Raw genomic sequence first — 19345 nt, forward strand, 5'->3', positions numbered from 1 at the left:
CGTTTGTAATAAGGCATTTGATCGAGCCTATAACAGTAGTTCATCTCCTGTGTGTTTTCATGAACTTGTTTCTGCAGTAAATGGAAAAAAAACAAACAAAAAACTTTGAAACAAAAAGATGCACACTCTTCAGTGGTGGTGTAGCATTATTAATTGCTTTTTTAGAAAGGGAGGAGGGAATTGCAGGACTTTGGCTAAAAAGTCCTGAAACACAATACAGCTACAGTTTACAGAATGGAAAGCAGCCTTGGGGTCTAGATATATTTTTGTTCTAGCAAACAGCTCAGTTTGGTTAGTCTGTTTCCTCAAGTACCCTATATAATCTCAGGACTGTTTGGTATGTATAACTCAACAAATTATAGTATTGTTAGATATTTAACAAGTGATTACTGAATATTATTTCAGAGAAACAATTAAATATAGAATGTTATGAATGGAAGGAGAAATATGCCTGTCTAGTCCATCCATGTTGGTACATGGCCTTCTTGTAAATGCTTCCTGATTGAATTGGACTATTGTTACCTTAGGGCTGGTCTCCGCTACCGGGGAGATGGATGCTGCTGCAATCCAGCCTGTCTTCTAGCTCAGTATCGTAACTATCTTATACAGGCTGCAAAGTAGCTTGGCCTTAGCCAGATGGGACATTCCTCTGCCAATAGTAAGGGTCATACACCTCTACATGTCTGTTAATATTTTAATTAGATTCCTGCCCCTCGTGAGTGTTCTATCTAAAGCAGTATGTATCAGAATTAAGTGCTACAGAATGGAAAAGGGCACCCATATTAGAGAGGATGCTGAAGGGAGTTGTGGGACTGTCTTGCCAACTACCCCTACTAAGCCAGGAGAGGGGAAGATCTGACTTATCACCACAGCCTCTTGAACACCTTATGGCCTGTGGTATCAAGGCAGCTAAGAGATCAAACTTTATCATTAAGGACAGTTTTTGATTGTCTGTAACCAGCAGAAAATTATTGACCCTGGCTGTTTGTGCCAGAAAGCAATCTGAAGCATGACTGAAAGATATAAAAGGAACCAATCAAGTCCAAGTGTGCCTGGAACTGCCAAGCAAGCATCTCAATTACCCTTCTCCAGAAAGAGAGGAGACTGATCAGTTATTAACCAAAATGTTTAAGTTCATAAAGGTTTGTCCATTGGTCAGAATTTGTTCAATGTGAACATGAAGGGCATGCCACCCAGTTGGAATGAGGCATTTACCACCTCCCTTGGCAGGACAGCCAGGACCTCCTGACTGGTCTTTATCACCAGGAGGTCCATAGGACCATCCTGCGTGTAGTGGGTCAGAACTCCCTAACCATCTCCTACATCTCAGCTAGAAACATTGTCCACGTCCTCTTTATCCAGCCTGCCCTGATGTCCTCACAGCAGTGGGAGCCAAACCTCTCCTTATGAAATTGACCTTCCCTTTTTAAACAACCATTAGACGATACTACAACAAGCAACTGCATATGTTCTGAGACGGCAAACAATCTGCTCTAACTCGGATGAACAACCTAAAATAACTCTGCCACATAGTAGTTTGTAATAGAAGTGACCAGAGAAACTTGGCTTTCACCACTGGATTCTAGAAGGTGCAAATTGAAAATAGTTATGTGGCTAGGTCCCAATCTACAGCAATAGGTGAAAAAATATATACCTCAGGCTCCATGGATTCATTTACACCAGGAAGCAAACAGAGAATCGCCATTACAAACTGTTTCCTATTTTGTTTTTATTATTTTAATTGTGGTGGATTCTACCTAAAGCAGGGCTGTTTTTCTGTTAGAGTTGCTATAATCGGAATTCTTTTCAAGACTCTAGTCTTCAATAATTGTTCCCCTGCAGCTGCCTAGGTGCAAGGTGAATGCAGATTTGTTTTGCCCTCTTTTTGCCCATGGATAGCCTTTTTCTTTTTTTGCTTTCCCTCCTTCTTTGGGTCAGCAGAGAAGGTGTTAATGTCCTAAATATAGGCACTAAATATGTGGAAATGCCAGTTTAAAATACGTCCAGGCTGTCTTCATTTGCTGAATAACTGATGTCTCAGACTTCTAGAACACATGGACTCATGCACTTATGTCACGTAGCATGCCAGACTTCACCTATGTTCCGTGCAAGGCTGGCTGAAATCAATATGCATAGGCATGATGGTCACAGTCTCACAAAAAGTCTTCTCCTCATTACACTAGTAGCAAGTCCTCCTTTAATGGCAATGGAGTACCCTTCTCTACACTTTATCTGCCAAGATTCTGGTGACAGACTTCTCTACTTAGGGGTGGGGGGCTGTGACAGAATATGCCCCTGTGTTCACACCCTACACAACATTGTAATAATGTTTGTAAAAAGTAGGCCTTGTGATGTATCCTTTAAAATTCATAATTTGCTGATCGATATCATGGCAAAGTGCACATAGCAGCGTTATATGTGAAGTCATAAACATAAGATGAGATCGTGTCTAAAAGTGTTTTTTCCAGAGAAATCTGGGGAGTGGCCAAATCAGTTCCTCAGAGACAAAGGGCAAGCTGACGCCTTAGCCCAGTGTAAAGAAGGCTGATGGACCGTTATCTGCTAAGAGGCCATTCTTTGGCAGGGCAGGGGCAAAAATCTACATCTTAGCAAAGAAGCAGCAGGGAGTTTCCTTTCACACAGACTGCATGTCACCTTGCTCCCAGCTGGAAATGCTTCTTAAAGGGGGGGCAGGACTATAAAAAGAAGGGGCAGACACCCCTCTCTTTTCCTGCCCATCACATTCTCTGCACCTGAAAAGACAAAGGAGACAGCCGTTGGGGGAGTTTGGTCAGTATGACTGCTGAAAGCATGTGCTGAGAAAACTTTGCTTTGAATCCAATATAGTTTGTTCAGTTAGGCACCAGTAAACATTTTCTCTTTATTTTTTTTGTAATCATTTCTGACTTTTATGCCTCATTACGTGTACTCACATAAATTCTCTCTATTTGTAGTTAATAAACTTGTTTATAGTTTTAGCTGTATGCGGTGCATTTAAGTTGAAATGTCTGGATAACTGTTTAAAATACTAAGATGGAGTATTATTCCCTTAAAAGAATAAGGGACTTAATATATTTGTACTGTCTGGTAGAGGGCTGGCCAGAACAAGACATACGTTTCTGGAGGAAGATCTAGGACTGGGGGGTAGGGATGTAAAAGTTTAACCAGTTAATCAGTCTTATCAGTTTATGATTAAACTCCGCTCTGGGCCCCATGCTCCCGGGGTCCCAGCTGCCAGCCCCGTGCGCCAGGGAGTCCCCAACTGCAGCACCCCCCCATGCCCCTAGTTCCCCGCCTATGTGAACTCCTTTATGGTTAACCGTTTAACCAGTAGAATTTTAATAGCTTACACAGTTACTATTTTTAAACCTTATTTACATCCCTACTTGGGGGTGTTGGGGTCACCCTTCAGCATAAGCAAGGCTGTAAGAGCCAAGGCGTGGCTGGCTGGCTGCTGCACACACAGACATAGCTAAGAGTGATTTACATGCCAGAGGCTGTTTGTGAGCAGTCCTGGTTGGAGGCTACAGCAGCAAGGCATTGTAATGGGCACCCCAAGTTACAGGGCAGGGGAGACCCAGCCCCCACTAGGCTGGATTGTAGCCTGCTGTGTCACAGGGACTCATCTAGATCCCCTTCAGATTCAGCACTTATTGTCCCCTCAAGAAGCCCGCCTCCATATAAATGTCTTAAAGCTCAGGGTCATTAGGAAGGCACGTGAAGCATTCCTTCCTCTTCTACAGGGATCCACAGTACAAGTGCTGACAGACACCAACATAGCTGTGGATTATATCAACAGGCAAGGGGAGCAAGATCATCTCCACGCCACCAAAAAGCCATGCAACTGTCACTTGTTCATTCCAAACCAAAACATAACAGATCAACTCTCAAGGCAATTCTTCAGCAACAATGAGTGGTCTGTCGAAGACTCAGGCCTGTTTCTATGAGTCCCTACATGCAAAAGATGTACTGTAGCACTGTTTGCTATAGAATAGAACGAGTGTCAAGCATTCTGCCCCAGAGTGGGTTTGAGCCCTGATTCCACGACAGATGTATTTTTATCCCTCAGACACAGTGGGATTGGTGTCTGTGCCTTTCCACTGATTCCCATGATACCAACAGCAATGAGGAAACTGAGGGAAGATTCAAGACTGATAACCCATACATGGCCCAGGCACTTCTGGTACTCTGATCTGTTCAGTCTTTCAACACAGTCCACCCATCAGCCTACCTGCTGCCCCGATAGTCTCACAGAATGGTCAGATTCTACAACTGAGAGCCTAGTTGCTGGCGGGATGATGTCCACTGAAAGTAGCTCTTGAGCTGAGCTTCAGAACATTCTGCTTCAAAGCAGGAGACCTTCAACCAGACTAACTTACAAAGGTAAATGTAAGTTGTTTTCTATTGGTGCATCTCAGTATTAGCTGTCTCTCTTGACATCGCTAGTTTCAGCAATATTGCTAGCCTTCAAATAATCTGGACTTTCTAACAATTCCATAAGAGTCCACCTATCAGTGTTATAGTCACATCATTCTCCTAGCCAGGGCCAAACTGTATTTTCCCACCATGAGGTGGCAATATTCCTGAATGGCCTCATACATTTTTTTTCCCTCCAGTTCAGCACCCTTTCCCTCTTGGAACCTCAGTATAGAATTAGAAGGACTCATTCATGCATTCTTTTAACTCTTAGCCTTTCTGGTAGCCATTAGATCTGCAGATTGAGATCCTCATGGCAGTTCCCCTTATCTAGAGTTTCATAAGAACCAGGTCACTCTTAGATGTCACCCCCAATTTCTGCCTAAGGTTGTCTCGGTTCCATGTAAACCAGTTCATTCACTTCATGGTTTTCTTTCCCAGGCCTTGCTCAACCCTGGAGGAAGCTAACCATAACACACTCTAAGGGCGCTGTTCTATTAATTAGACAGAACAAAAGCATTCAGGAACACATCCAGACTGTGTCCTTTGCTGATACAGTTTAGGAGCAATCTGTGCCCTCATAGGTTATCTAAGTGAGCCTCCAATTATATAAGGACATGTTATTAAGTTAGCCAAGTTAGACCCACCTAGCCACATGAGAGCTCATTGCACTAGGGCTGAGGCAGCCTCTGCTGCCTGTTTGAGGAATGTCCCTATATTTGAAATTTGTAGGGCAACTACATAGAGCTCAAATCATGCACTTACAAGACACTATTGCCCTGGGCCCACTTTGTCGTGTATACCTCCAGGTGTGAGGGGAAGCGGGGAGTGAGAGTACTTAGGGTGTAGGCATAGCCCCAGTGGCCATTGCTGGCTAAAGGAATCTGATTTTGTGTACTTGGGGCTCTTGCTTACTAACAGTGTAATCTGTGTGGTGAATGCATCTAGAAGAACCATACTTCTGTAGGGTAACTGTTTTGTGTAGTGTTGAAATACAATGAAGCTTGTTTTGTGATGAAACAAAAGGAACAATAATGCTTTATAGGATATTCTGGTATCTTGGGTCAAGTATTTGTTGATGGGTTCTCTTATTTGGAGACTGACACCTTTTGAAAATAGTTTTTTTTCCTTAGTCATGTTTTCTGTAGTATGTACAGCCCCATTGCTACCTCTCAAATTACATGTCATAATTTATAAACACTATTGCGAGGGCTTGGCTAAACAGTATTTGTACTGTTTTAACTGTATCTGTTTGAAATGCTGTAGTTAAGTGGTACAACACCTTCGTGTGGAAGCTGTTATACTAATATAGTTTATTCCTATAAAACTAGTGGAATAAGCTATATGTGTTTAAAGGTGCTCTATATCAATATAACTTCATAAAAATTAGGGGTTGTACCAGTTTAAATATTTTGGTTTAAAAAGCAAACCAACAAAAACAAACCATAAGAGAAATAGTTAAATCAGTTTTAAAAAACAACTGTGTAGACCTGGTCTGAGTTATGCATTGGCAGCTAATGCTTTCTGGATCGACATTTACCAGTTCTGGGCTTAAAGGAGTTCAACTAGAACTGCCCTCTTACATTTGGTTTATGACTAGGGCTTCAATTAAAAATCAGTAATTCATTGCCCTTGTAACTACTCTTATTTTCCATTTGAATTCCTTCAGGTTTATTTACCTTGTCTTAAAAATACATTTTTGAGGAGGATAGGAAACGGCTGGTAGAGAGGAAACCACCTATTTGCCTAAGTTGTTGTTTTGTGTTCCAACTCAACTGCTTTAAACACTGCAATTGCTCCTGCTGTTTCTGCTCTTTAGGTTTACTGACGCCCTAAATGGGTGCTTTATTCCCATCTTGTTTCATTTGAAGCAGGATCAAAATAGGCATGTAGAAGAGACTTAATGCAATGTTGAGAAACTGAGTGGGAGCCTGCAGGAAGTACTTGTGGTGCAATTTAATTGTGGGCTTGACTTAGGGTGGGATGGGGGATGGTACGTGTTAATTGTGGTAGCTTGTTGTAGAAAATATTCTATACGGAAACTGGTATTCAGGAAAAGAATTCCTTAGTTCACATTATTCATTTCCAGTAGTCCTTGTTGATTTAGGCTTTAATTCCTTCTGTTGTATCACTGCAGTCCCTTTCCTTGCAGGTGGAAAGCCGAAATAGATCTGTATTTATTATTTTTAGTATTGGAGCACCTTGGAGCCCTAGCCCTGGATCAGGACCCTGTTTTACTAGGCTCTGTATAAACACAGAACAAAAATACAGTCCTTGCCCCCAACAAGCTTACAGTCTAAATCAGTGGTCCCCAACCTTTCTTGTGGGAATAGCATATTGCTATTCCCAGTAGACTGTGGCGGGCGCCGGACACCCCGCCACCGAAATGCTGCTGCTGAGAAGCAGCAGTGGCAAGAAGCGTCGCTGCCGAAATGCCGCCGAGAAACAGCAACGCTTCTCAGCAGCATTTTGGTGGGCGATTCTCCGGCGGCTGCGCTCGGCGGCGGCATTTTGGTGGCGGGGTGTCCCGCGGGCACTGCGTTGGGGACCCCTGGTCTAGAGACAGCAGATGGTATAGACAGACAAGGAAGTACAAGGAAACAGTGAGACAGTGTTGGTCAGTATGATAAATCGTTGTCTCTCTACACCAGGAAGTAAGCATCATAGCAAAGAAGAGTTTTTTAAGGAGGGATCTGGAGGACAATTAAGTGGCTTTGAAGAATGTTATGGGGCTTTCCTCTAAAGTGTGAGGGGCAGCATGGGAGAAAACACAAATTGTCAGTGAAGGGATATATAAAAGATCTGAACTAGTTTTACTTCATTTACTGATGATCACTTTTACAACTAGTTAAGTTAGATACTGTTCTTATAGTGGCGGTGAAATCTGCTTCACCAATCGGAACAGATAGCTATCAAGCCAATCTCTTTGAGACAACACGTCTAGTAAATATAGCTTGTCATGTGTCAGTTATTTTCCTCAAATGTTTAAAATAGCCAACAAATGAAGTTACATGTTTGCACATTTTGCATTTTTTCCTTTTAAAAGCAACATAGTCTTTTATCAAGACATGATTGATAAAAAGTTTCTAATTTACTTATTAGCTTTATTTATAAAAAAAACCAGAAACTAAACGTAGTTGTAAAATGTTGAGAACCCAAAGTGCAGGGTTCTCAGCATACTTGATATACTATAATTTGATTTTATAGGACTTATTTTAGATCATCAAGATGGTAGAAAAATCTCACTATACTTTTTAAATGTCTAGTTGTAATTCTTGTTGTATTCCAAATTCAACTTCCAGTTTAAAACCTGTTCCTTGTACTGAGTTTGTGACATGAATTTATAAATCTTATCCTAAGGCTGGTTTTAATATTAAACTACTGTGTGTCATTCTTTCCATTTTCTAATTTATTGGATTTAAGTTGCTGCCCAGGGGATAGGAAAAAGTGAATGGGTAGGGGAGATGGAATCTTGTATGCCACCGTATTTACAATGAACGCTGGCTGCTGTGAATATCTACAAGAAGTGATGTGGCTTCAGTACCAAAAAAGAAAAAAAAAAAAACTCTGAAAACTCTTCATTTTCCAGTCAGAAAAACAGAGTGGGCAACGGGACAAGCAGAGGAAAAATGTGATTCATAGTTAGCTACTGCCATTAAAATGCTAGACGTTGTTACCAAATTTAACAGTTATTGCCCTTAAAATGTCTGAAGTAATGTGTATGACAAGTACAGATTACAATAATTGGTATTGTTTTAAGGTAGGGAGCTTCTGTACGTCATTGCATTCTTCGGTAAAAAGGGTTTATGAAAGTTCTTTGCCAAGAGAAAGATACCTACCCAATATTCACTGAGTAAAGAAATATACATTTTAATTATAATCTTAATTTGAAAATTAGTGGAAAGATTTACTGAGTAATCTTATGTTTAGTCATTTAGTCATACATTTCAGACTACAGAGAAGCTCTTTTATATGCATGAAATAGGAAAAATATGTGTCACTCTCATCTTTAAATCTGCACTCGGATATGCAGGATTCAACTGAAGAAGCCATTCTGTAATTCTTAGCTTGAAAAGAACTTTGTGCATACACGAGAACAGAGGTTCTCAAACTGTGTTCCGCGGACCACCAGTGGTCCGTGAGCTCCATTCAGTGGTCCGCAGATAGTTCCCTCTAAGATGCGCACCTGGGTGGCCGCACACGAGACAATGAAGGGCCACCCATCTAATTCGTGTAGCCACGCAGTGGGGGAAATTTGGGACATGCAGGGCTGTGGCAGCCAGAGAAAGAGGCGACTTTCCCCAGCTCCAGGGCTGTGGCTGCCAGGGAGAGACAGCCCTCCTTCCTAGCCTCCGTTCTGTGGCTGCTGTGGAGGAGGAGAGACCCTCCTCCTCCCAGTCCCAGCTTGGGGGCTGCTGCGGTGGGGCAGAGAGGGAGAGACGCCCCCTTCTTCCCAGCCCAGGTCAGTGGCTGCCACGGCAGGGGAGAGAGGGCACAACCATTGCATTAGAAAGGTAAAACTACTGATATTAAAATATGAGTTGTGTACTTTTATTTGTAGAACAAAAAAAGTTTATTATTAAGGGGTTTTTTATATAGCGCTTTTATCCAAAGCGCTTTACAATAGTTAGCTAATGGTACAAACAACATTTGGAAAGATCATTAAGTGGTCCACCAAGACCCTCAGCTATTTTCAAGTGGTCTGCGGAAAAAAAATTTGAGAACCACTGCTCTAGAACATCCAGTTCTCTGCTCAGAACTCAGCAGTCCAGCTTAGCTGGAAAGGACCATCCTGAGTTGAAATACAAGTTAGAATATTTTGTTAATAGAACGTAGATTCCAAAGCCAGAAAGGATCACTGTGATCATCCAGTCTGACCTCCTGTATAACACAGGCTATAGAACTCCCCTACAATAATTTCTTTTGAACTAGCGCATATCTTTAAATATAAAAATCCAGCCTTGATTTAAAAATTGCCACTGATGGAGAATCCACCAAGACCGTTGATAAATTGTTCCAGTGGTTAATTACTCTCACAGTTAAAAGTGTATGTTTTATTTCCAGTCTGAATTTTTGCCTAGCTTCAACTTCCAGCTTCATTTGAACATCATGAAAATACTGGGTTCTGAGATCTGGGAACACAGCAGAAGGCTTTTATATTTAATTCTTTTGTTTTTAAAGCTGGAAAGATAGGAGGATTTCCACTTCGAACCATCACACCATTGACCAGGGGTAATCAATTATTTTTTGTCAAGGTCCAGACTTCTTGGTCAAGGTACAGTCATGGTCCAGACTCTAGAGAATATAATACAAAAATAATAATAATAGTAATAATTAAATAAAAAGATTTCACTGGCAGTTCAGAAGCACCTGGTAGTCCAGATTTGGCCTGCAGTCCACCTATTGACAATCCCTGCATTAAACTGTGGATTTGACTTTGTAGCAAGATGTACCTAGAGCAGTCCACATTGCTGAGCTAAGACACTGAACCTTAAATGACTGAAACGCACATCTGTGATTATGTAGCTGTCTCTACTGTATTAATCCTGCTAAATCTTGCTCCAGTTTAAACGTAGCTGGGGTGAAATTCCAGCGCCTGATGAAATTCTGGATCAAGCTGGAATGTTTGTTGGGCTTTAGCCAAGTTCTAAACATTGAATTTGGCCCCTTATTTACGCTTCTGCTCGGTATCGTGTTCCTATTTCACACAAGATAATATGTTCAACATTTTAGGAATAGGCTAAAATATTTGGGCTTGTTTTTTATGTGCACTGTTTTCCTCTACATTAAACATAAAATATTTATAATTGAAGCAGATATTAATAGTGGGGTGTAAGTATGAATATATCTGTTATCTGACTCTGCTTTTGCAACACTTAGGATAGTGAAAATCTTGAGTTTTGGTATATTTTTTAAATATCACTAATCTGAGAGTTATCATCTAATGCTCTGAGTCCCAAATCATCATCAGTTGGTAGAATGGTGCATTGTTATTCATCTTTTTAAACTATCTAAATGTGACTTTGAATTATATGGGAAGTACAGTTAACTGAGAGGGATTAAAACACTTACTTTAGAAACTATCTTAATGTATATCAATCCATCTTAATGTGTTGTACTAACATTTTAAAATGTAAAAATAGTCTAGAATCACTATATTCAGTTTGTAGATTCCTTTTTTTTGTTGGCGTTCTCTTGACTTCCTTATTAACTCAAGGTCTACTTAGAATTCTAACCTCATTTCCCATAGGTTATTTATGATTTGTATACAGTAAATTGATGTGGCAGTTTTTTTCTCTAATAAGTAAGATGGCAGAGTGCAAATGAAATTCAGTGCATTTTATTCTTGATTTGCTTATTCTTAATGATACTGTTCCAGCTCTCAAAAATGTACTGGATATCAGAATGATATTTCTGTAAACAAAATATTCTAACCAAAACACACTTTCCCCTGTATGGTAAATTAGTTGAAAAATAAGTGAGGCATTCATTAGGTTTGCACAAGTACTGAATGTGCTGTCATACGGTCGTTATGCACGATCCTAATTTACACTATATGCTGGTTTGCAGTTTGTGATGGACTCTGTCTTTCATGCAGCTCTGTCTTACTTTTGGCTTACTCATATTCATTTCACATTATGTTTATGGCTTTAATGAAAAAAATGAGCTAATCATTGACAAGAACTATTACTTTTATATGCACAAAAAAGGCCAAGTGACATCATTTTGGAGAGCACTTAAACTGGTCTTTTTCTTTTAAAGACTTTAATAAATGCTTGTCATATTAGCTAGTTCAGTTCACCTTTCAAGTCATGTCAGAATACTTTATCAAATGGGGCACCAAATAGCAATGTTCTTGGCACAACATGTGTAGTTTAAGAAAAAAATTAATCCTAAAGCCAAGTAATTCAGATTTGAAAGATACATTTGATCCAAAAGAAGAAATCATATAATGTTCTTACCGTAATTAACAATTATTCCAGGCCAGAAAGATTACCCTTTGGTTTGGGCTTTAAGAGGAGTGGGAAGGATCGCTAGAGTTCAAAAGCAAATCATAACAGATGCTACCTTACACAGGCAGGGTTTTGGTAGTTATTACAAAAAATCAAGAACAAAAAACACCAGTGCAAGCTTCAGCTCCCAGTTTCCTACAAAAATAGTTCAAGTGTTGTTTGTCTGCTCCTTCTCTTTCATTATACATGAGATTTGGTACTCTAAACCCATAGAGGTCCAGTACTGCTGCTTTTCTTCCTTGTCCACATAGCAGCCGTTCTCCTTTGGGAGCCATGCTTCTATATGGCCCTCCCAACCTCATCCAGCGGATTTCATTTTAAGGGGGACACCAAAGTAAAATGATTCTCACAGAGTTAATATCTTATTCTGCATATTCCCAACAGGAAGAGTGAGGCATGTACTATATTGGCAGGCTGTCCCTTTTGCCCCTAATCTGTCTCCTATTGATAGGGTTGCCAGGTGTCCGGTTTTTGACTGGAACATCTGGTCGTAAAAGGACCTGGCCATTAAAAGTCCGATTGGTGCAGGACTGGCAGGCTCCCTACCCGGTTCTGCGTGACTCCTGGGAAGAAACGACATGTCCCTCTGGCTCCTAGGCATAGGCATAGCCAGCGGGCTCTGCACACTGACCCTGCCCTGAGCGCCGGCTCCGCAGCTCCCATTGGCCGGAAGCTGTGGGGGCAGCGCCTGTGGGCTGGGGCAGTGGGCAAAGCCCCCTGGCTGCAACTACACCCAGAAGCTGAAGGCACATGTCGCTGCTTCCCGGTAGCCACCTGAAGTAAGCGCCGCCCAGATTCTGTACCCCTCACCGTATCCTGCACCCCTACCCCAGCCTGAGCCTCCACCCACACTCCAAACCCCTTGGCCCCAGCCCAGAGCCCCCTCCTGCACTCCAAACCCCTCATCCCTGGCCCCATCCCAGAACCCTCACCCCCTCCCGGACCCTGAACCCCTCATTTCTGGCCCCACCCCAGAGCCCTCAGCCCCAGCCAGAGCCCTCACCCCCTCCTGCACTCCAATCCCCTGCCCCAGCCCGGTGAAGATGAGCAAGTGAGTGAGGGTGGGGAGAGCAAGTAACAGAGGGAGTGGGGATGGAGTGACAAGGGGCAGGGCCACAGGGAAAGGGTGGGGCAAGAGTGTTCCATTTTCTGCTTTTGGAAAGTTGGCAACCCTGCCCGTTGATCCACAGTGCAGTAACAGAGAAGCTTCCATGGGGTTGGAAGAAGGGAGTGGAACTTGTTTTCTATTCCTATGCTTTTTTTGTGCCCCCACCCCAGATCTAGGTTCCCTCCATTTGCAAAGCTAAAGGTACAATCTAATCTAACTAAACGCTCTCCTGTCCTGTTGTGTTCCATACAAGCCTAAATCCAGCAAGAATTAAAAATGTGTAGTGTAGGGGGTATTTATTTATTAAAAAATAAAAGTAACAAACTATACAAGTAAGGTGGCTGAGTCTGAAAAATCTTACTAAAATCAAAGGAGACATGTATTTAGTGTAAATTGTTATGCCTAAGAATAAGGGTTGATGAGAGTCTAATCTTAAAAGTTCATTTGGGAGTTTAATTGAATATAAAATGTATAGCACTTCAAATCTATTCTTTCATACAACATGAAATAGCTATGGATATTTTAAAAATAAAATATTGTGACCTTATTTCTCTTTAAAAAGTCATCTTAATATTTTTTCTGTTTGACATAATAGTTACTTGCTTTTGAGTAAAAGTGACATGAAATGTTATGCATAAAATCGGATAGTACTTCATTTATTACTTGATACTGAGTTGCATGCAAGATAAAGAGATGATGAGAAAAGTTTATATGTCAAGGCACATGCAAGGATTTTGATTATACATGCATTTGCATGTGTGTTACACAGATTTTGGAGGTGTACTTTAGGTTTTTATGTACTGGAAATCCTTTTCATAGTCAAAAAAGTGGAATAGAGTGCCTGTGTCCAAATAACACATCTGAGATACAAATTTACTGATTATCTGTTAAAACGTTCTTATGTTTTGAAAAATCTATTCAAATTCTCACTGCGGTTTCATATTTAAGAGCCAGCTGCTGTCGTTAGAAATAATAAGTATATTTAGAGTGATTTTCAATATGTAACTCAACCCAGCCTCCCAGTTTTCACCTGCAGTTGTTTGTGGGTGTATTGAGGCATCTAACTTTACCTGATTTGTGGGGTAAGCAGGTAAGCACAAATTTTATTAATTGTGCCCACCGTTTATTTGGGTTAGAAAAATCATGTCTCAAAAATCGAATCCTTTATAATGAATGAATAAATATCCTACTGCAGGCCTAAGAAATTTTGGTGGTTCTGTTTTGGTAAAAAATATTTGCCTTTGTGCCACTTGGCAGAACCTGTGGGCATCCATGCCTCATACTGTACTATTTCTTCGTTCCAATAGTGTACTCTGCCATGACCATCTCCACTTCATAATAGATGTCTGATTCAGATTAGGCCACTGAGCCACATTGACTGTGGTATCATATTGTGTGATCAGTAGCATGCTTCTACTGAGTAAAGACTGTTACTGCATACTACTAAGAAAATTGATTTTACATGATAGCTCTAATTTTATTTGGGGTTTTAAATAGACCTCCGAAAAAGATATTTGCAAATTTGGTTCTACCAGTTATTCTTATAAATCTTTTTAAACAAATGGAAGGTTAACTCTGAAATAATAGTTCCAAAAATTGTCAGTTGCATTTGAGGGGAACCATAGGAGATTTGAAGGAAACCCTCTCTTCTTGAAGTGTTAAATCATGATCTCGATCAAAATTGTTCTAAAAGTAGAAAGATGCTCATATATCACGTAGGAGGGCTAAGGATCAAAGTTGATCCAGTAAAATGAAAACCTTAAAAATGTTTTTAATTAAATCTGATTCTGTCATTTAACTGAAAAGAAGACCACCTAAGAGCAGACACCAGGATAACCTTATCAAGGAGGGGGTTAAAAGAGGCCGTGCCTCTGGAATATAGAATGTCGTTACAGTGAATTGTGGTTAAGGTTCTAAATAACATTCTGCTCAACTGATACATGTTATTACTGTTTTATCTTTTAGACTTAGACTTTCAAAACATACCACCTCACAGTGTGTTAAATTGTGCAATCCTTGGACCTTTTAAGATTAATGGGACTATAGGGTCTAGTAAGTGCACAGCAACATAAATAAGGCTTGCACCGTCTAGCCTCCCACTAGCAGTGGAGCAGTTACAAGACATTCTGTTTTATAAAATGACTGTCAGGACGAGGTCCTAGGTAACCAGACCTAGTGGTCAGAGCCGGAGTCCACAGCTGGGAGTCAAGAGTCAGCTGGGTCAAGATACTAGGGATTCAGAGGCAGGAGACAAACCAGAGGTCAGAACCACAAGTCAGAGGTCAGGATCCAAGCCAGGTCAGGACACCAGGATTTTAAGCTGGGGGATCAGGAGTAGGAGGCACACAGTCCAGAGCCGGGGGGAGCTCAGTTGTTCGGACAGTTTCTTGTTCCTCTCTTAAATAGGGCCAACGGGCCAATTGGCTGCTCTGGGACGCCACCAATGGAACATCAGAGGTGGAGCCTCAAGCTGGGCTCCATGGGTCCTGGATTAGGAGTTGTCAGCAGGCTCCCAAGTGGAGAGTTGAAGCATGGCTACTCCTGTGACCCAAGTTTGAGGCCGATGGGTCATGCCAGTGACATCTCTCCCGATTAAAACAGAAATAAAGAAATAAAGTCCAATCCTGCAAGTCTTATTCTTCTGAAGCTTGAACTAGCATTGAGAGTTCAGCACTTGAAAGACTGGCAGAATCCAGCCCATAATGTAAAAAATAAATTTTTTTAAAAGTAAAAAAAAAGCTCACCATTTTATAATGAGACTACTGGCAAAATAGGTGTAAATTTTTTGCCTAAGTCCCTTCATCTAATGCAAAATATACCAGTATATCTGGCAATGAAATTTAAGCGGCTGAGCCTGTTATATATTTAACTATTATGAAATAATAAAATTCCCAGAATTAAGTGATTGGCTTTAATCTGCACATATGGAAAATGAGGACTTTATGTCTTCAGTGTATCGGTTTTTGCAACTTCAGTATACGCTACAGATAATCGTATTGCATGAGCATTACAGACCTGATCCTTGTCCTGGCACAAAAAAAACCTTAAAGCTGCCCTAAGAGTACAGCTAAAGAATCTGAGTGGAATAATAGCCAGGGAAACTGCTATCCTCCTCCCTAACTTCTAGCACATGGAATAGATGAGGGTATTGCAGGAACAGTGCGTGCTGGTGATTCTCTGGCAGTGTGATGTGAGGGCTACACTACAAAGTTTTGTCAGCATAGCTATGTCGATCAGGGGTATGAAAAAACCCACACCCCTTAGCTGACATAGCTATGCCGGCAAAACCCCTAATGTTGACACAGTACTCGCAGAAGAGTACTTCTGTTGGCGTAGCTAACATTCAGGGAGGCAAATCGCTATGCTGGCAGAAAAGTTCCTGTCAGCATACAGTGCATCTACACTGAGGGCACTGCTGCTATAGCTATACTGACAAAATCTTTGTAGTTTAGACAACAGTAACTGTTCACCTACCCTAAGCCTCTGGGAGTGCTGTTACTATCCAGTGCGGATTTGGCCATGTCTACACTGTAAAATTAAGTTGCCCTAACTTACGTTGGCACACAGCCGCCGTAATAATTACATCACTTGTGCGTCTCTACGCTTTGCTCCTTGTGTTGGCAGTGCGCATCCTCACCAGGAGTACTTGTATTAATTGTCCTGTCAGTGTGGGGCATTGTGGGATGGCTCTTGAAAGCCATTAACAGTCAACATAAGCAACACAGTCTCTACGCTAACACTGGGTCAACCTGACTATATCAACCTTGACTCTACACCACTTGTGAAGGTGGAGTTAAGTTGACATAGCAGAACAGTTACATCGGTGGGAACAAAATTTAAGTGTAGACACTTTCATGGTTAGGTTGACGCAAGGCAGCTTAAGTTGACCTAACTCTGTAGTGTAGAACAGACCGTAGAGTAGCCCTGAGGCTTTTTAAAGTTACAGCAGAGTCCAAACCAGCAGCTCTGGGAGTTGAGGTGTGGGCAGAAGGGTTGTAGCAAGCTGGCTGTGACACCTCTCCCAGTGCACCAAGCACTGCTTTAGCCATCTGGCCCTACATGTAATCCACGATTATTTCAATATGTAGCATTATTATATTGCAGAGTCAACACCATGTGGACCAAAATATATGCCGATATCATATAACAATGCTACATATGGAAACAATGATGGGTTACATGTAACAGTAACACAGCACTAACAATAAGGCAGAATACGCTTATATACATGTTTGGTATTGTAAAGTCTTTATCATTGCCCATTTACAACGAAGTATGCACTGGAAAATAAAGAAATTTCTTCAGTACTTACGGATCTGTCCTCCTTGGTAGGAAATTAGACTGTACAAAACAAATCTTCTGCAGTTGCAAAATAGAGCACAACAAATACGGACTGAAGAGGTGAAATAACCATTATGTCAAGCTATTGTTATGAGCAATGTGAATTATATAACCCCAATAAACACATGGGAAAAGGAGTAACTAGACACCATTAAACATGAAGAATGGTATGTGTCAAGTTGTAAATTCTTTATAAGGCTTTATGTGACTCCCTCGAAGGTAAAACAATAGACAAACAATAAACTGAAGCAGTACCACTCCTTATCACACAACAGGGCTCACACATGCCTTTGGATATAATGAATAACAGTGTTTGCCAATATAAAACCAATAAACAGATACTTTTCAGAAATAGAGGATGGGATGACTCAAGATAGAGTTTCTCAAATTTTTTCATAGTTGGACCACAGCTTAATGGTGTATCCTCCTCCATTCATAATTGTATAATATCACTTTGATAACTTTGGCAATTACTAACATTGAAAAGTAATATATGGAAAATATATTTAGCTGTCCTGTAGTGCAGTTTCACAACCAGTAATAACAAGCTCTGTGTGGTAGGGATGGTGTCTTCCTATATCATTAGGGCCATTACGCATTACCGGAATATAAATAGAGAATAATATATTAAATCCGTCTAGCAATCTGACAAACTAAACTCTCATACAGATGTTTTGATCTTTCCTGCTGAAATACTGTCATGACCATACTTTTTTTCTCAAAACATTTTTGCAGTTTAACTCTTCTCTCAAAAAAGTACACATTGGAATTTCATCCTAACTTATTCATCAATTAAAGTTGGCTTTAAGCTTTGAAGCATGAGTTTGTGTCCTACAAACATATTAAGTTCTAACCCTTTTTGAATCCTCTAAGCTTTTGGCATTAATGATGTCTTCTCTCATGGAGCTGCACATATCGATTATGTATTGTGCAAAAACATATTTTCTTTTTATCAGTTTTAATTTTGTGTCAACTTTACTGAAGTCGCTTTGTTCACTTAGTAGGTAGGGTAAACTGCAGCACCCAATTTACCTGCTCTGCACTGTTTATTATTTTGCATACGTCTACTATGTCCCCTCCTATTAATTAATGTCCTCTTTATACTAAACGTTCCCGGTCTGCAGCTTTTTCAGTTGTGTTGTAATTTGCATGTATATATGTTCATATTGAACAATCTAAACATTGTGGGCTTTTTAAGATGTCTTTGTGTCCAGCGATTCCACCTGCTTTCAGTTCTCTCAGTTTTTTCCGCAATTGCTAAAGTTCTCACAATTTTTTCACAGACTCACATTTCGAGACTTCCTCCTGGAGCTGTGGCAGGGCAGTCTGTGGCAATCGAAGGAGGAGTCTGTCGGCTGGAGACCCCAGCAAACTGAATAACTAACTTCTCAGCTCAGTACAGAGAATGTGAATGACATTTTGTACAATAAGCTCTTTTGTGTTTTAACAGATGTTGGGAATTTTACTCTCATTTTATACTCTTTATTGCAACCACGTGCACCATAACTTGAGATAAATGCGGCTGTGATTTATACTCATTTTGTGTGAATGGGTGTGTGCATGCTCATTTTTCTCCCAAACAAATCAGAACTCTTCCTAGTTGTGCAGGTGGGTGAAGATAATGTATGATTAATGTTGCATTTAAATCTTCATTGTTTACAGTTTAAAAAAAATGCCCTAAAACTATGGAAAAAAACTAATTTAAAGATGTGGTAGTAACTGTCATTCATGTTCTAAATTAGGAAGTAACGGGCCTCAGAGATAGTTGTGTGGTAATGCAAAAGTGATTGTGGTTTGTACATTTCTTTTAAGTTTAAGTGGATCCAGTGGTGACTTAAACACTGCTTCTTCATCCCCTGTGTGGGGCATTTTTCTTTGACAAAGAATGGTTTCAGTGAAACAATCTAGAGCAAAATTATGGCCAGAATTGTTTTTAAATAGTCTTATAATATAAGTTGTATCTCTCTTCCCAAGCTAAGATGTTACATAGCTTCAAGCTGTATGTATTACAAAAAAGCTATATAAAGATAATGTACCGTAATGCAGTCTTTACTTTGTGTATAATGGAATATTACAATGTAAATAAGAAAACAAAGTTTATGGAAAGATTCAATACTATTCTTTGTTTCTTGTTTAAATATATATTTTAAGAAAAAGGTACAGAAATAAACGAGCACATTACTGAATGCTAAGTATGTGTATTATTGTTGAGAGATCTGATGAAAAAGTGACTCCCTCAAAGTTCACTTACAGCATGTTTGTATGTCTATTGTGTCTAATATGTATGAATTATGCATACATTTACTGTAATACTTTTCCCCTACATATTCTAAAAAGCTACATATTCATATAACTATGTAGGCCAAATCTGCCTTGTAAGTATAAACAGTTATCTCTGGACACCGGTTCTGATATTTTAGCAAATCATTTGAGTTCTGAAGATGAGTTCTTACATTTCAAATATCCA

General features: G+C 40.3%; 1 protein-coding gene across 9 annotated transcripts in view; it reads left to right on the forward strand.

Annotated features, from left to right (window-relative positions):
* Positions 1–19070, forward strand: part of TASP1 (taspase 1) — a 166159-nt gene extending 147089 nt beyond the window's left edge. For all 9 annotated transcript variants that reach the window (XM_048842611.2, XM_048842616.2, XM_048842619.2 and 6 more), the window contains one exon: positions 18162–19070. In XM_048842611.2, the coding sequence (XP_048698568.1) occupies positions 18162–18254 (93 nt within the window). In that variant the 3' untranslated portion in view covers positions 18255–19070. The remainder of the gene's footprint in view (positions 1–18161) is intronic.
* Positions 19071–19345: the final 275 nt, after the last annotated feature.

This window comes from Caretta caretta, chromosome 3 (assembly GCF_965140235.1).
Source record: "Caretta caretta isolate rCarCar2 chromosome 3, rCarCar1.hap1, whole genome shotgun sequence".
Taxonomy (NCBI): domain Eukaryota; kingdom Metazoa; phylum Chordata; order Testudines; family Cheloniidae; genus Caretta; species Caretta caretta.